The 17,541-nt window shown below is 40.4% G+C and overlaps 1 protein-coding gene across 1 annotated transcript in view; it reads right to left on the bottom strand.

Annotated features, from left to right (window-relative positions):
• The window catches only part of USP22 (ubiquitin specific peptidase 22), a 90,014-nt gene that overhangs the window by 17,054 nt on the left and 55,419 nt on the right, over positions 1-17,541 (bottom strand). The window contains exons 6-7 of the mRNA XM_041462531.1: positions 7,716-7,885; positions 912-1,059 (exon numbers count right to left, since the gene is read on the bottom strand). Coding sequence (XP_041318465.1) covers positions 912-1,059; positions 7,716-7,885 — 318 coding nt within the window. The remainder of the gene's footprint in view (positions 1-911; positions 1,060-7,715; positions 7,886-17,541) is intronic.

Below are 17,541 nucleotides of genomic sequence, written 5' to 3' on the forward strand. Positions count from 1 at the left end.
TGCTGCCATGCAGGGCTACCTCAGAGATAAAAGCAAGATTCACAATGGTTCAGAGAAGCAGTGGCAGCCTTCCCTTTGATAGTCCTCTGATAAGCCAAAAAACTAAACCCTAAGTGCTTTTCCTAAGAGCATTTGAGCAAAGTTGAGTGCTTAAATCTTCTTTTTGATAACCAAGGACTTTTTGTTTGTTCTGTTAGTATCAGCTCTTCTACTTTTCCCTTGGAGTAATAGTAAAAATTGCACTGCTGCACCAAGTGAATCAAGCTAGAGCAAACATTGGCAAGACTGGGAAATTTTCAGTTCAGCTTGAGTTCAGCTAACAAACAGAAAATACATAATTTTATTTGATATTACAAAATCAAGACTTAGATACTTCATATCAAAAAGCATTACACCGAACATTTTTATTGTATTGTACAATTATGTATTGTTCTATACAGACTAAATCAAGGTACCACAGCCACCCATTGCTCTTTCTTACTCACATTTCTGTAAGCAATTTGGTATCAGAAATACAGTAGAATCACATTTAAGCAGAATAATAGTATTAAGACATAACCTCTCCCCTATCTTATTTTCATCAGTCCCACGACACACTGAGTAAGAGTTCTAACTACTGAAAGTATAAATAGAAGTAAAGAGGCAATTTAAAAGAAAAGACAGTGACTCACAACCAATAAGAGAACATCATGATGGTGATTCAAACCAATGCACAGGCTCATCTGTTTCTAACTCTTGGTACTTTTTGACAGTGGGAATGGTTTATTTATTTCTAAATATTTTAAGTCTACCGAACATTTTTAAAGGAATTTGCTAAGAGTGCTGCACTGGCACTAGACTTAAGATGAGATGGTTCTACCTGCTTTGGATGCAATAATCCTTGTTGACTGGAGCCTGAGGACAAGCCTTACCTTTGCAGTGTCTGTGTAGCACATCTAATGCAGCAATGAGGAACTCGTGTGCATCTTGTTGCTCGTACCCTGCTAAATGCCGTGCGTGAGTCCATACCAGGTGCAATAACCTATATGGAATGTGAGGAGATCGGTGCCCAGAGTAAAACTGCTCAAAGCAAAGAGAAGGACATGATTGTTAACAGCTTACACAGCCTCAGTGCATTGCATTATTAAAAAGTCAAATGAGCGCAATTAGTCAAATCAATTTAAACCGTTTAATTCTGATGGCCTTAATAATAAAGGAGAGAGACAGCTTTTGCCACATGCTGCTGGAGAAGTGATCTCAGAACTGAGCAGCTCAGTTTTCTCCCCTGAAATTCCATCAGTTTGTGATGGATTAGCCTGAAAAATGTGGGGGTGCAGGGAGTGGGGTGGGCAGACACAAACATCACTCACAATTTGCTTACTGATACCACTGGCTTTTATTAAAATAGCCTGGGGAGGAAAGAAAGGAAAAAAAAAATCCTGCATTTGAAAAGGATCACCAATTTCATTCACAAATTATATGAATGAAATGCCCCATCCCATATCAGAACAAACACTGAATATGAGAATATTAGATGATGACTGTCAGCCAATCCCTGACCCATGACAAGTCTGCATCCAAATGCTGTGCACTCCAATTTTATGGAAAAATTTCTAAGCAGGGCAGCAGCCTCATGCCAGTGCTGGCCTTTCACTGTAAAAGGCTTTAAAAAGAACTTTATTGAGCCAGCTGTTTGCAGAGCTGAAGGTCCCCATTCAGTCAGTGATCCCCAAAGCCAGCTGCCATCCCCACTCCAGCAGGGTGTCCCTTGCCTGGGAATCTGGTGCTGGACCAGCTCCTGCATCTGCTCCTTCATCTGCTCCACTCAAAATCTGATGAGCTGGCTCCAAAGTAACTAAAACTGCCCCAGGTGATTCTGCCAGAAGCACATTAGAGAGTGCATAGATGAATTATTCAGTCAGCACAGCCCTATGTGAAACACTGCTGCTGCTGCTGCTAGAGGTGACACAGCTGGGGAGGGAAATCAGCACAGGGCAGGAGGACACTGCCCACAGAAACTTTTTAAATTAAAAAAGTCAGGTCCCAAATGAAAAAACCCAAACAAACAAAAAAAACAAACCCCAACCAACCCACCCCAAAAAAACATGCCAAAAAACCACCCATGCTAAGGGTCTGTGTTTCCCTCAGGGGTTGAGGTTCAGCCCTTCCTTTATCCCTGCACAGTGATACCAGTTCCAAAAGCAAAGCAGGGATGCTCGTGGTGTCCCTACAGGAGTCAGAAAAGGCCCAGAAGAGTTTATTCACTTGACAGAGTAACATTTTATTTTTCATAAGTGAACATTTGTGAGTCATTTTGCCTTCCCTCACCTTCAGCAAAGGTATCTGCCAGTAAATGCTGCCTGCAACACCACAATTATGTTTTCCCAAGATCCTATCAAATCCATGGTGGTTTCTTTTCAGTTATTCTTCCCAAACAGAAGACAGTAAGTGGCAAATACACAGAACAAAAAACAAGATTTAAATCCCCAGCAGTATATAATTCTCATCCTTATTGGAAAAGTGAGCTTCCTTCCCCAGCCCTGAGTTTCTCCCTGCACAGTCTCTGAGCATTTTATGTGAATCCAAGCACAGGCACCGTGCTACAAACCTGAGAGAAAACACTGTATTTTAAGGGACAGGTTGGCAAAAAGCAGCACAATCTTTATCTAATCCTCATATTGGTAGGGTTTCCTACATCATTTTAGTGTATTTCCTCCCACAGAAATTTCTTCCTCCCAAGATCTGCTTTTCCCAAACAAGAAGCTGCACCTCTGCAGCCAAACACCACAAAATGCTCCTATAAATACAAAGATCAATAGTTAACTCTGATGCCAACAAGGATGACACTGAGGGACTGGAGCAGGAGTGTGGTAATTGAAATCTGCTGATGCAGCTGCTGCTCAACATAATTCAGGGAACTGCAGCAATAAAACTTCCCTGTTCTGTCACTCCTTACAATTAGTCCCAGAGCTCTCCGGTCATTTTAACCACCAGCACTCCATGTAATTACTCCACTGCAGACACAAGACCTGCCAGCAGATTTTACATTCTCTGCTGCCTCAGTAGGATGAGAAGGATCTGACTTGAAGCTATTTCAAATTATTAACTATTATCAAACAAAAAACTAGAAACCTGTCTGGTAAGAATGTGGGGTAGGGGAAAAGCTCCACTGCTCAAATAAATATTAAATAAAACAAAGAATCTGAGCACATTCAATAACAATATTTTAACTGGAATGTATAAAACATCCATCCCATCTCTGTCATTTCCTTGCTGCTGGGAAAAGCAGCCTATCAGAGCTGTTCCAGTCCACAAAAAGGAAAAGAGTCCATGTAAAGTTTTATTCCAACCTTTTCACTGAAGTGTGCAAATATAAACAATGATGTATTTGCAAGTCACCTTTAAAATACCACTGTTAAACAACTGTTAAACAACTGTTCTAAACATAATTTAAACTTTTTTTTTTTGTTTAAATTTGTTTTCAATTCAGCAGTATCAGTTGTTTATACTGGAGAGAACTAGTTTGAACAATTTCAAAGTGCTGGGTAATACACTGCTTAATTGCTATTCCAGGAAAAAAAAAAAGGGAGGGGGGGAGAAAGGAACAAACCAACCAGGATTCAAAGCCTCCATTCTTACACACAGCCCAAGTAAAAGTAATTTTGTTTTTCCATTTGAAACACTTGCTGTTGCATTCTAGAAAGAATCTATAGAGGATTTAGAAGACTATAGGCTTTGTAATTTGCATTTCTGTTAGCAAAAATATACAGGCAACAATGAGGTCTTAAACAAAACAAGACCCCATGGTACACATCTGTACTTCTTTCTCCTCCTCCTGCCAAAAACATGCACAGAAGTTTCTCAATTATGTGAATAAACAGATAAATTTGATTTATCCTGCACATGTATCCGCTGAACAGTCTCTGAGCTTTGTAATTACGAGTTTATAGGCAGAAATCCTGTACCAGGTTCAAGTTCAACTTGAGGATTCAAAAACTCCTCTTGGAAATTGGTTCTCAGTAAAGACTTTAAATTTTCTGGCAATTTACAATGGGTGAAAAGGCTGGACAAAACATGGAGCACATGCAAGAGAACACCTTCTGGAGGCTTCCCAAAGCACAATGGTTCAAAGAATCACAAAATACATTCTGCTTGCATGAACTCTCTATGTTCTTCACTTCTTTCAGGGAAAAGTACCAAATTTTACTAAACCAGCACCAACTCTATTTTCCATGACAAAATTCAAGCTTTGTCTATGTAAAGAGCCTTAACTACATTTTTCTCCCCTCTAGTACCATTATTGTAACTTATTTTATACATAAGTCACTTCAACAGTAGCATCTTCAGATATCAAAGCCATAAATCATCTCCTCCTTTTCCCTCTTGGTCCTCACTTCTCAACTCCTCCCATGCTTTTGCTGTGTGCTGTGCTAGGCTCACAGGGACGAGTAATGATGGGAAAAATGAAGGTTTTGTTCCTTCCATCCCTGAGTGGATGCACTGCATTCTGCTCTACTCCCATTCCTACTATTCCAGGCACAGAGCACATGAGACACAGATCTTCTAGTCCTACCTCCCTGTGTGGTCATTCTGGAAAGGATTTAGATAAACCTCAGGGTGTGGACCATCCTGAAATTAATTTTCACTAGTGAAGCAAAACTACAACACAAACACCAGTAGGTAAAAAGGAGGGCACCAACTCTTTCAGCCAAAAGGCTCAATGAACGGATTGGGTGTTCTATCTTCACCCTGTCCAGCTCACCACTATCTGTTACTCCCAAATCCTTTTCATTCCTTTTCTTATGCAGTGTAAGTCATGTCGTGATTCTATTGAGAAACGGGTTTCACGTAGCACAAAGGAGAATGTTAATTGATGCAGTCAGATATTTTTAAAACAAACAGATCTCAATGCTTGGTTTGTCTGCCAGAAAAGCTACCAGGAAAAAACCACCTCAGTACTGAGAACCATCTGACAGGCATTACTCACCACCAACCTACTTCAAGGTGGAAGAACTTTGTAGCTTCCTATTTATCACAGAGAAACAACTCAACCTATGTAACTACATGATCTTACATGAAAAAGAAATAAAGTGGGATGGGTAACTTCTGTTTAAGAGGCAAAAGAGCAAAACTGGCTTATTTATATATAGTAAGTTTTATTTAATGTTCGAAACAGTCTCTCTTTTCCTCCTGGAGAGCTCCCACTCAGGCACTCACCAGATCCCCTGGCATTCCATTTGCCTAAGATCACACCTTCAGAAAAGAAGGGTGGAGGGGAGATGAAATTAACCCTTGCCCTGATTGTTTGTCCTTGGGTAAAATGCTTTGGGATAACCACACCAGCTAATCCTGGTGGGAAAGCTATGTAGAAACAAGACAGAACCTGAATCAAAGTTTCCCTGGTAATTCAATTACAGAGGAATTCTCAACCATAGCACTGAAATCTCCTGGTTTGCCTTGCTTTGCTCAGACCTCAGCTCTGCAAAGGCAGTGACAGAATCTTCATTCCAACCACTGCAGAGAGCTGGGACATGAAACATAATCAGTGTGCTCCAATAATGGCAAGATTTTGTTTTAACTCTGAATACAAAGAAATTAAAACTCACTGGGAACAGAACTGTACAATGGGTGCTGACAAAGCCACAAGCACAACAAGGTATTTACTGCTTGTGAGTTAAAATATACCAAGTTGGTTACAGACCAACAGCTTTGCTTAGGATTAAGCTCCAGTTTTACTTCAAGGAGGTTGAGTCACTTTCTGTGTCCTCCTACAGCACATGGCAGCAGTATTTAATGTGAAATAAGGACAGGGACTATTGCTGTCTGCACAGTCTGGTGTCACAGATATGGCTGTTCCCTCATCCATACATCCTCATGTTGCAGAACATTTAATTAATAGAACTAATAAAAGTGTAGGCATGAATTTTTATTTGAAAATGAAGGCTGAGCTTCCCAAAGTTGTGTATAAAATTAAACTTGATTACAATTGAAACTAACACAGGAACACAAATGCTGCATTTAAGCCCCATTTTGGATAACAGCCTGTTCTTTGTTCCATGCTCACAGTAGAGCAAAAAGCATCTTGAGCCATCAACAGGGCTCCACACACAAAAATGGAAACAAAAATCATTACCTAGAGAGTCTTGATCTTTCCTGCAGCCTCTCAATCTGTAATGTAACACTCATTTCCCCTTTCCCAAGGGATTTTTTTAAAAATGCATGTGTAAATAGAGTGTGGTGATGTTCAGCAGCGTGAGACTTTATATCACTATTTGATGAAAGGATATAAAGAATATAATAGTTCCTTATTTTTAAATAAGCAAATAGGTTTCTCTATTAACAGTGTACAGAAACTGGTATTTCTATACCATGACCGATTTTTTTATCTAGGCATTGTGGTATTTCCCCACTTAACTGCACATCTGGTTTCAATAATCCTACAGCTGCTACCTATTTGTCTGCCTGCCTTTTGTTTTCACCCCCTTTCCTGACAGACTCAGAATAATTGAAAAATAGAACAAAAAATAAGAAATGTAACATACAGCTAATGATTGATAAGCAGAATGAAATGTTGCAAATCCTCAGAAATCCTGAGCATAAGCAGAAAACAACTTTGTACTGGAACAACTAAGGGGGCTTTACCTTCTTCTATATGTGTTTAACTCACCTGCAGTGACCAAAAAGAATAATCTCTGGTGAAAAAGGCACCAGAGTAAAATCAAATTGAAAATCACAAGATAAAGGTAAAGCTATTTTAGGTTGGTCCCTGTCAGAATGAACTTCCCTGACAACACATCCATAGAAAACCTGCTCTATGTACAGACATCTCCAGCAATTTTAAATGCTCCACGTCAGCACATACACTACAGCTCTTTCTGGTTTTTTGGTTGGTTTTATTTTACTTACCAAGAAAGCAGATTTACCACTGAGGGAAAGGCACAAAACTGGGTTTGTTTTGAAAAACATCTTAAAACTAGGAGCCCATGTCCACCCACAGTCCTTACAACACTGATGTGGAATTAAGACAGATAATAAAGTTCTTGGACTATTTATTAAGGAAAAGCCTGTGCTCGTCTCACAGCATGAACCAGACCTACAGAAAAGACACACTGCAAAGCCAGGCTCCTGAGTGGGAAAGGGAAAGAAGTGCAGCTTGTACAGGGAAGACACAAACTGTAGCAACACATTCACTTCTCTTTATCCTCCTTCCTGGCCCTTACTGGGTTTGCACGTAAGAGATGACAGAAAAGATGTTTCTGCTGGTGAACAAGCACTAAATTGAGATCTTTAAAATATTCATACAGACCTACATAATCCAGTACCTTAAACCACAAGGATGTATACTACTGCTTTAGTCTCACTCCCATTATCACCCAAAGAGCTCGTGACATATTTTCCAGTTACAACTTGCACCTTTAATTAAGGCACACATTCAGCTTTACGACTGAGGATTCCCAGATCAGTCTCAGAAGAACAGGCAGCACTGTAATTATTTCCAAGACCAGCTTTGCCTAAACAAGGGTGACTTCACAATAGGACTTAAAAGCCATTAGTTTCCCTTTCAGCAGCTGGGTATTTTTGACAGCGAGGTCTCAGTCTTTACTGCTTTGTTTTACTACATTTTGAGGGGAAACATGACTTGCATTCCCTTTATATTTGCAAATAGAACACAATTCCTTTTGGGTTAAGAAACAGCATCTGTGGCAAGGTGATGCTTTGTGGCAAACAGCACTCACCTCCTGAAAGAGCGTAGACATTTCACAGACCAGACATGAGCTGGGGCTTTGCATTTCACATTTGTGCCTGTCGGAGAGGAAGAAATCTCGCAGCAGTGGAGTGTGGGTAAGTGCCTGGACAATACAGTTCATAAAACATGTGTTCCCAAGATTGATTAGCCCTCGTAGACCTATAAAGACAGAAAGGGGGAGGGGATGCATAAGCATTATCAAGTTAAAAAAACGGTAGATTTGCATTTTGATATAGTTTTCACAATATTGCCATGGATTTACTGTATTACATGCACAGCTCCAAACAGAGTTTTATACTGGCTTAGGGAGGCTATTGGTATTTTTGTACTCAAGTCACAAGAAGCTGCAGAAGCTTTCTGAACTACACTAGGATTTCTTAAATTCTAAGAAATACGGCAACCTAAAAGTTCAGCAACACCACTACCATTATTTTGCAATGGCTGTTGTGCCACATGTCACCAAAACAGTCCCTCCCCAAGATTGATACCAAGGTGCAATGACAACAACTGCTAAGTCAGTACAGTAAGAAACCAATACATTTAAAGAAATCGGTGAGTAAGTTTTCAGATTGTTTAAAAAGCTTTCCCCCATGCAGGTCATGAAGCCAGAACAAGGTTTTTGTACTGTTCTAATCATCATCTTTCTAAGACAGGCAGCAAAAGAAACAGCCCTGACAAACCAAGTCAGGCTGTGACATCCAATGCAAACTTCAGAGATTTTAAACCCAAGATCTGAACAGAACAGCTTTAAAAAAAAGAAACTCTGAACAACACTAATTCCACACTCATTTTAGGTAAATTAAACATTAATCTACAGCATACATCAAAAAATTCAACTTTGCATAAGAGGATTCATCACACCTTAAGTCAAACGTTCAGTAATGCCCAGAGACGATTCCTTGTGCTTGGAAACCAAGATGCTTAAAGGAAAGCTCTTTTGTTGCACAACAGAAGAGAGGTTAGGAGTGGGGAAAGCTTTTCAGTCATTTGCAAGGTCTAAGTGAGAAGAAAAACATGCTCAAATCCTTGAGTATTCTTCCAAAATATTAACATTATACCACCATACAGGAGCACTAAACAAGAAGAGCATCAGGTGGCCATGAATGCTTATTTTTAATCAACAACTTACTTTGAAACGAGACAAAATGCACCGATAGATACAACTGTGGTATTGATTTAAAATCAACATAGTCCTCTTCTGCAATAAAAATAGGATTACTACAGAAACATTGAAAGAAAACACAACAGGATTACTAGTCACAGAACGAGGAATTTCCTTGTCTTCCATGGGATGTAAAAACCTCTCAGCTGGCAGTGCTGTGGTAATTAGAAGTGATGCAGTTCCCGTGCAGTACAGCAGATAGTGCTCCAAGGGCTCTTTAGCATCCTGCAGCAGGAGGGGGTGTGGTCCAGTTGCTATGTTACCACTGAGAACAAGCACCACAGCAGCTTGAACTGCACCCAGAGCTGAAGGCACGGAGACAGAGCACTCCTGAATCTTTTTTCCTGTATCTAAAGCAACATCGACCTGCTTCCAACAGCTTCCTGTTCCTTCTGTTTACTCACAGGACAAAGTTTCTCATTATATTACAGTGACTTCTACTGGGCAGAGGCTTGTTGCAATTATTTGCTTGATTTTCATGCTGGGAGGCAATAAGCGTGTGCACAACATTAGCAGAGTGTTAAATAGTTAATTTGTTGGAGCAGCTTGAAATACTGTGTGATGCTTCAGCTTGGTCCACAATCCTATTTCAATTCCCAGTCTGTGTCTCTGCAAACAATGTCACAACAGGAGGGGGTTCGTGCTGTGCAAGTGGAGAAACATTTTGGTACCTCTTGCTTACCTCTCCCCTTGTTTTCTGCCATTTAAAATTGACTGGATTTATTTAAATCACAGGCTGTGCTCACAGGAGGCTGGAAGGCTCCCTGACATGCATTTTGAGAAGCAGAAGATTCTCTCCCTATTTCTCCCTCTGGTTAGCACCAGATTTCAAAGCCAGCCTGTTCAGCACAGAAAACTGGAGGAAAACCAATAGTAAATCTAGAGATTCCCCCTAGCATTTTTTGGTGTCTAATAGAGCAGTCACAAAAGCAAACACATAAAGGCAGCTTTTTGGAACCATTTATTAAGCATCATTTATTACATGCCTGTGGCTGGACTGTCATTCCCTGTGACCACAAGAATCAAATCTTCCTTAAAGTTGCCACCAGGAGACAGTTACAGGCATCAAACTCAGAATGCTCTTGGTTTACTCTGCTTGCTTGGTCTTTGCTGTCAGTTTTTCACGGATCTAAATGGAGCAATTCATGTGCTGGGACTTCACGTGAAGGAACCAAGACAAAGAAACCTGCAAAACAGAGAAGGCTGAAATGTGAATACTCCAAACCCCAATAAAAATCAGAAAATGATTTGTAGCAAAACATGAGAACTTACTCAGTTGAAAAGGGAAAAAGGAAAGCAGCACACATCAGTCTTATCCTTGTGGGAGCAATGACTGCAGCTGCTGTACAGTCTTTTAAACTGGTGTTTGAAATGAAACAGGTATGAGGAACTACAGCTCAGGTACTGCATAAGTAATTGCAGCACACTGGAAAACATCAGAATTTGATGTAGGTAAACTAAAGAGCTGACAGAATTCAGAACAACACATCCTCTTGTGCTTAACTTTTATGGGGAATAATGAGTTTTGTTGGAAAGAAAAACAGCTAAAAATTAAAGCCTGTACAGCACTCTGGTCAATAACATATTGAGAATGTAAAAGCTTTGTGCCTGCCACACCTATTCCCTCCCCTTTAATAAAGCCTGGCAAGGTTTTGCTGGAACAGTCAAGCATTGCAACATGTGGGTCATAAATTAACAGAAAAATAATGTGCCAAAACCTCACATGCAGCAGTCCATTTGTGCTAGAGCACCAACAATGGTCTCCACCAGGCTCTAATCAGAACACAGTGTCACAGTCTAAGGATTGTCAACATGCTCCAACCTCGACTAATAATAAAGCTCTGGTACTTTGCAAACTTCTGCTGTGCTTCATAGTATTGTCTTTATTTTTTGCTTCTTATGAATTGTTCTGAAATGAGCCAGGGCAACCTGTGAGATACTTAATATTTTCTACACATGCATGTGTGGTGTTGTGGTAAACATACTTCACAAGAAAGAAGTTTTAGCTCTGAACCATGTTGATACAATTGTAAATATTGGAATAAATTAATGTTGTTGAGAAGACAAAATTGTCATAAAAAAATCATAAAAGAAGGAAATATACTTTCATCATCATCATGGAATACAAACACTACTCATTCTGCCAAAAGCTGGGCAGGAAGGGCATAAGCAAAGGCAAGAAATCTACTTTTGCAATGCCTTGAGCACAGGGAAACCCATCTGGCAAATTCTTTGTACATTTGGGCTCAAGACTGGGTTCTGGCTGGCTTACCTTTGTCAGCTTCAATTCCTCCATCTTCTTCCAGGAATGGGTTCTGTTTTTCCAAGGCTCAAAGCAGTAGATCTGTAACACTGGGCAACAATGGTTGTTGGGATGCAGGGAGATCCAGAACACTGGTTCTGCCAGTACACCCACGAAGGGGAGATGAAAAATCCAAGACAAGATAAGGAAATTCCACTTCTCCATAAATGCAACTCCACAGCTATTAGAGGTGGGGAAGCAGGGAAATGAGAGGACCACACATGAATAGAAAATATAGAAAACCCAATCTTGCCCTCATGGAGGAGGTTCTGTTTGCCTCTAAACCCAGGCTTCAGGCTGGGACTGGGAAGACAGCAAACAAACCAGTCTGAATGAAAGCTCCCATGCAGAATTCCACTGGGATTTAGTGGAATGAAGGTTCTGGAAGGAAGAGCAGCAGTCACTGGACAATGCACCTTGGTGACACAACCAGGAGATGATTCAGAAGCACAGAAGCAGAGCCAGCCTGAGATCCTTTCTACACAAAACCCAGGTTGGCAACACCTTAGAGCAATCCTTGTCTCCTACCCCCAGACCCCCATCTGGTGGTGATGCTTCCCTGCAGCTCCATCAGACGGTGCCACAAGTCAGTGCAAGCTGAGGAAGAACTCACTGAAATATTTAAAGGCAGTTCAACATCACACTTGGAAACAAACAGTGCAGCACAGCAGTGAAGATTTCTAGAATAATTTTGGGTATTCATCCTAAGTCCATCCAACAAGAACTGGCAACAACATTTAAGAGCATCTTTCTGAAAATATTTCAGGAGAGGTCTACCCAACTTCCCAGCACCTAAAGCTACACCCAAATTCTCTCTCAGCTCTCAAGTTTCAGGTGTAGAACATATCACACATGACCTGAATGGAGCTGCCACAAACACTGGCCCAGTGAGACCCAGAGCTGCTGTTCCACCTGCATGCCAGGAGCAGCAGTTTTGCTAATGGGGTTAGTGACAGCAATTATTTTCCAAAGCTAATCCCTTCTGAAATGTTAATACAAAAATACTCATTTCAGAAAGCAGCAGTATACAGACATGTGAAATTACAAGTCTACACAGGAAAACTCATCACATTCTGACATCAATGATCACGCGAGTGACCAAAAAAGCCCCAACCATGCAGTTTTGGTTAATTTATTCCCCAACACTTCAGCTTAGCATCCTTTCACAGGGACTGAAACCCACAGTAACTATGGAAGCAGGAACACTGAGGCAAATGAATTAGAACTTTTTCTTCAGAGGTTCTTACAGAACATTTTTTACAAACTTACACATTTGGGTATTAAATTGTTTAGACAACTGTTTAAGAAAAAGCTACAGAAACTTTTGCCACAGCCAAATTAAATTGAGAAATTTCAATCACATGATCTTAAAAAACTCACTGAACAATTCAACTACTTCCAGCAAACACAGAAAATGCAATCTACCCAAAAAGAAAAAAATCATCTTTGGAGGGAGAAGAGGGATCAGAAAATATTGGTTCATCAGCAGATCTTTTTTTCAATAGAGTTGTTTTGACAGCAACACCAAGCAAGGGATTACAGGACAGATCAAAGAAGTGAACACTCAGGGCAATAATCTTCCCTTGTTGGGTTACTGCTGAACCAGGTGAAAACATGCTCATGCTCCCTCTCTTTTATTTTTCTGACTTGACTCCTTTTCTCCAGCTATTCAGGGCTGCCAGCTCGGTCACTGCTCAGTTGGAATCACTGTAAATCCCTCTGGAAACAAACCACCTTCCCTGAGCTGTTTCACCAGCACCACCCACCCACCTCTCACCCCCTGAGCTATTCCACCACCAACAGGCACAACCTGGAGAGCTTCTCTAACTCTTCTGCTCTACCCAACTTTTAAGCTAAGACTTTTAAATCACAAGTCAGAATAGAGCTCGAGAGCAATGCATCTTAATTTAGAAAATGAGATCTGTAATACATTTTTTCAATTTTTTCTATATATGTTATATTCTGTACATGAATATTTCACTGTATCACTCCAATATCTAAAAATATTTCTTGAATATCATATATATGTGTATGCATATCAAGATTCATAAGCCATGTTGAATGCTGCAGCTTTGGGAGGCTGAGAAGATGACAGAGGACATTGTATTTAGATAATATTGTTATAAAAATTTGGATTTCTTTTTCCTGTTTTAACTAGAAGTAAGTATTTTCATTTGTCACTGACAGGAATTAAATAAAAATCAGCCCCTTCATCTAAAAGCCCTGATAATACAGAAGACACTGAGTCCAGAAGCAGTCAGCATAAGACTATGAAGAATAACTCCTGTAAACAGAGAGAAAATAAATTACAGGACTATTTTAGATATACTGCATTGTGCACTACATCAAAACCTACAAGTTTAGCTACCCCTGCACAGCAAAATGGCCTTTAATAAATCAGAAAACGTCTTCTGGAATGAAAAAAAAAAAGTCATCATAGGAAAAAGAAATATTTGAATTTTAAATGAAACCCCATCTTTAACTTTCGCATTTCCAGCTAAAGGTTTCTGGATCACTGCATTTTTTCTAGTGCTATTGAAGTAACAGATTGCTCAATAGCAAAAAATTTGCTTATGTGTACAAAAGGAAACTATCCGTGAGTTTGTATCCGGTTGAGAACCCTGGAGTCCAACTACAGGATCTGCTACACTGGAGGGAAGAAGAACATGCCATGAGTGGCACATGGATTGCAAAACCATTAACTGTATATAGAAAACAATATAGTCATTATTCCTCCTTGGATGTATCAGCAGCAGAAGACAAGGACTGTTTATGAGGCTGAATCATCAAACCCCAAAGTTCTTGGTGTGTCACTGCTGTACACAGCTGGAGGAATTCATCCTCCTTACTGACCTGTTTCACTGTTAACACAGCTCTGCCCCGAGGCAAAACCGGCTTGGGCAGTCCTTTTGAAGGAGTGATCCAGACAATTCACACTCCACCTGAGCGACTGACAACCCAGACCCAAAAGGGGAATGTGTCCCAGCACTGAATGCAGGCTGGCACCTCAACCAGGTGCTTGGCATGTACTTACTTTTCCTAAGGTACTCGTTCCTGACCAAGGGTGGTTTTGTTTTTCTAAAAAAGTTATTTCCCACCTTCCAGATTTTAAGTGGTTCAAAATAAACAAAACAAAACAGCCGTTCATATTTCCCAGTCTGTAAGAAAAATCTTACCTTATGTGTTTTGATTTAAATCCAACGCTTAAAAGCATGTTCAAGTGCTTTATTCAGGCTCACAGGGCAATTTCAAGTCTTTTTTTGGATAATTTCTGGCATATTTGTGTGCAACTGGGCAGTTCTGGAGTGACCTCAGCATTCCTAGGAGACTTTCCAGATTTATTCTTTATGTCGTGTTAGAATTGCCATTCAAAAGTGAATGCTTTTATTCTTTTTCTCCCTTAAAACATCCATAAACCCCTGAAAAGTTACCAAATGGCAACAACCCACCTACATTACAATGCCAGGAAAGATGCACTGTGAGATCTGCAGCAGCTCAGCAGCAGAGATTAATGCATTTTCTAGCACATCTATGAAGAAGACCTAGCCCATCCACACCATATGGAAACAACAGCACTTACTGAGACACCAAGAATGTTTTTCCAGCATTTAGTTTGCCACCACCCCTCTTAGTTGACAGGGAATTGATTGCATTCACTATTCTTATTCAATAGCTTCAGTGACATCACATAATACACCCTTAGAGAAGGGACAAACCACATCAGGACAGTGCAAATGTAATTGGAAGACAAAACAATAACTCAAGAGCAACTTGTTAAAGGGGAGAAACTATCTGAAATCAATTAAATTCAATAAAAACAATTGTGAAGTAGGAAACAAGGAAAAATTAACTGGACAAACACAAAATAAGGAGCAACGGCTATAGTAACTCAGCCTCAACAACAATCTTGAGCTGTAGGTCTTCTACAAACAGCATTTTGGAACTTAACAAGAATATGAGAAGGCTTGGAAGTCATTCTGCTCTGGTGACAGGTAAACCTCAGCTGCATGATGTCTCTAAATGAGCAACCATTTTAAAAAGAAATTATGTAAAGTCAAGAACATGAGTAAAAATTTGTATGGAATTAATATTTGAGACTGGAGAAACAACTGAAGAATCCACTGGTTGAGTTAATTAATTAAAACCAGATAGTGTTGGTGGAGGAACAGCCAGGCTGACAATTTTCAAGTGTGTTACAGGCCACTACAATGAGGACTGTAATTAACTCTTGTGACCTACCAAAAGCTATAATAAAAAACGACTGAGCTCACAAGAAGTAAAATTTAATTAGATATTAAAAATAATTGTCTCAGTTAGAAAACATTGCAATGAGGGAGTTTGGGACTCTGATTTGTTGGAGTGTTTCCAAAGGCAGCTCTGTTAGCCCAGTGCACCTAACTCAGGAGAGGTGTTTGATATCCTTCCCTGTTTCTCATCCTGAGACTGCTCACTCAGCCTCTCAGAACAAAAGAAGGATGCAGGAACTGTCAGAGGCTCCCAAAACCAGCCACCCCTCACCCCCTCTCCTGGAACAAACTCCCAATGCAGGCAGGTGGCTGAAAGCCACAGGCTGAGCAGTGAACAGCCCTCATCCCTGGATTCCTACTCAACCTCATGGAAACCAAAATTACCTGCCCTGCTGCCACCCAGGCAAGGCTGGAAAACAGGTAACTGCTGCTGTAATGAGGGCTGCTAACTCTCCTCAATGTTATTTTTAGACTGCATAGGTATTCTGTGCATGGGCTTTTGCATTTGTGGCTCAATGCATCACTCTCTCCATTTAGTAATGCAAAAGAAGAGTCACAGCATAAAGCAAAGAGATCCAGGGGGTCTGGTATTCATTACCTTTGTGTCACACATGCTACTGTGTGTCAAGGAAAATTTAAATTTGCAGCTATCAAGAAGGTTTAAAATCAATTCTGGAGGAGCTCAGTGGAGTCCCTGTATTGTGCTGCACCTTCAATTAAAATCAACTCCACAACATTGACACAACACTGGATCCAGGGTTCAGCATAGGAGGTGTGTGTTTGTGGCTTATTTAAACAAAGCATTTCTAGCAATAACACAAATAACCAGCAACAAATGGAGATGAGATTCAAGAAAGGTTGTCCTTTGCCAGATTTAGGAGGAATATGACATCTCTAAGCAATGACTATCAAAGATGGCTTTACTACAGATCCTTCCCCAGAGCAACAGCTTGGCCTTTCCACACATCCTACTCGGACACATATTGTTGGAAGAACCTAAGGGCAAGTGACATGGTTGGAGCAAACACATCAAACAAGTTACCAGGGGTATGAGCCAACATAAAGTGTATCATTTTATATTATTACTGCACAGATGAAACCTCCGAGCCAGAAATGACTCCTGAGTGTGCACAGTGTGCCAGACACACAAAGTACTCTCTATACTCTACTTCCAACATGTTTATCTTTGAGCCAATTCCCAAAATGATGATGCCAAAACAGGAGCCTTTCCGCTGCCCAGACGAGTTCCCATTCCCTGCCTTAGGGCACATTCCCTGAGATTTCATTTCCTGGGGTTGCTGTGTGTGTTTAGCAGGGTGCAAGCACCGTGTGCCTGATTCTCTGAGGGCTACTTCTCAGTTAGAATTGTTAGAATTCCTATTTCTCCAGGCTAAGAGCACTTCACTCAAGGCAAGTGATCTCCTTGGATGGTGTGGGCTGTGAGGTTACAGCCTGTCACTGCTTTGCAGTGGCTGCATGCCCAGATTAAGACCAAGCACACAGACAGGACAGGAGCACTTGATGTCCTTTAAGTTCTCCTCCTTCTGATTTGGTGGCAATTGGCTCCTGTGTGCACACCCTCAGCTTGGTAAAATGAGTCAGCAATCCTAAAATATCTGGCAATACAAACAAACAAACCCCTTAAGGTTAATTTTTCATATGGCCTGTGTAAATAGAGAAGCTGTTTCAAGCAAGACAAGGGACTGCAAATATCTCTTCCCTCTGAATTTAAATTAAGAAATGTGTTTCCAAAACAAAATAAAGTGAGGGGTTTTGACCAAGCCACTGAAAAGTAAATTGAATCTTCCACTAAAATCACAGGAAAGAGCTGTAGAAGTTCTTGAGATGTCACCTGATCTGTCCTATACCTCAATGCAGAATTAACAGTACCTGTACTATTCCTGACAAATGTTTCTCAGAATTGTTCTTAAATCTCTTCAGTGATGAGATTCTGCAATATTCTCTGATGCCTCAAGTGCTCCAGGGTCTCATCTTTGTAAACAAACTAAGTCAGAGTTTAAGAACTGCAGCATTAACATGGAAGACACACATAAAATAAGACCTACAGATAAGCTCCCCTAGTGCTAGAGCTTCTGAACTAGAA

The sequence above is a fragment of the Pyrgilauda ruficollis genome, unplaced genomic scaffold (genome assembly GCF_017590135.1).
Source record: "Pyrgilauda ruficollis isolate IOZ18807 unplaced genomic scaffold, ASM1759013v1 scaffold16, whole genome shotgun sequence".
Taxonomy (NCBI): Eukaryota; Metazoa; Chordata; class Aves; order Passeriformes; family Passeridae; genus Pyrgilauda; species Pyrgilauda ruficollis.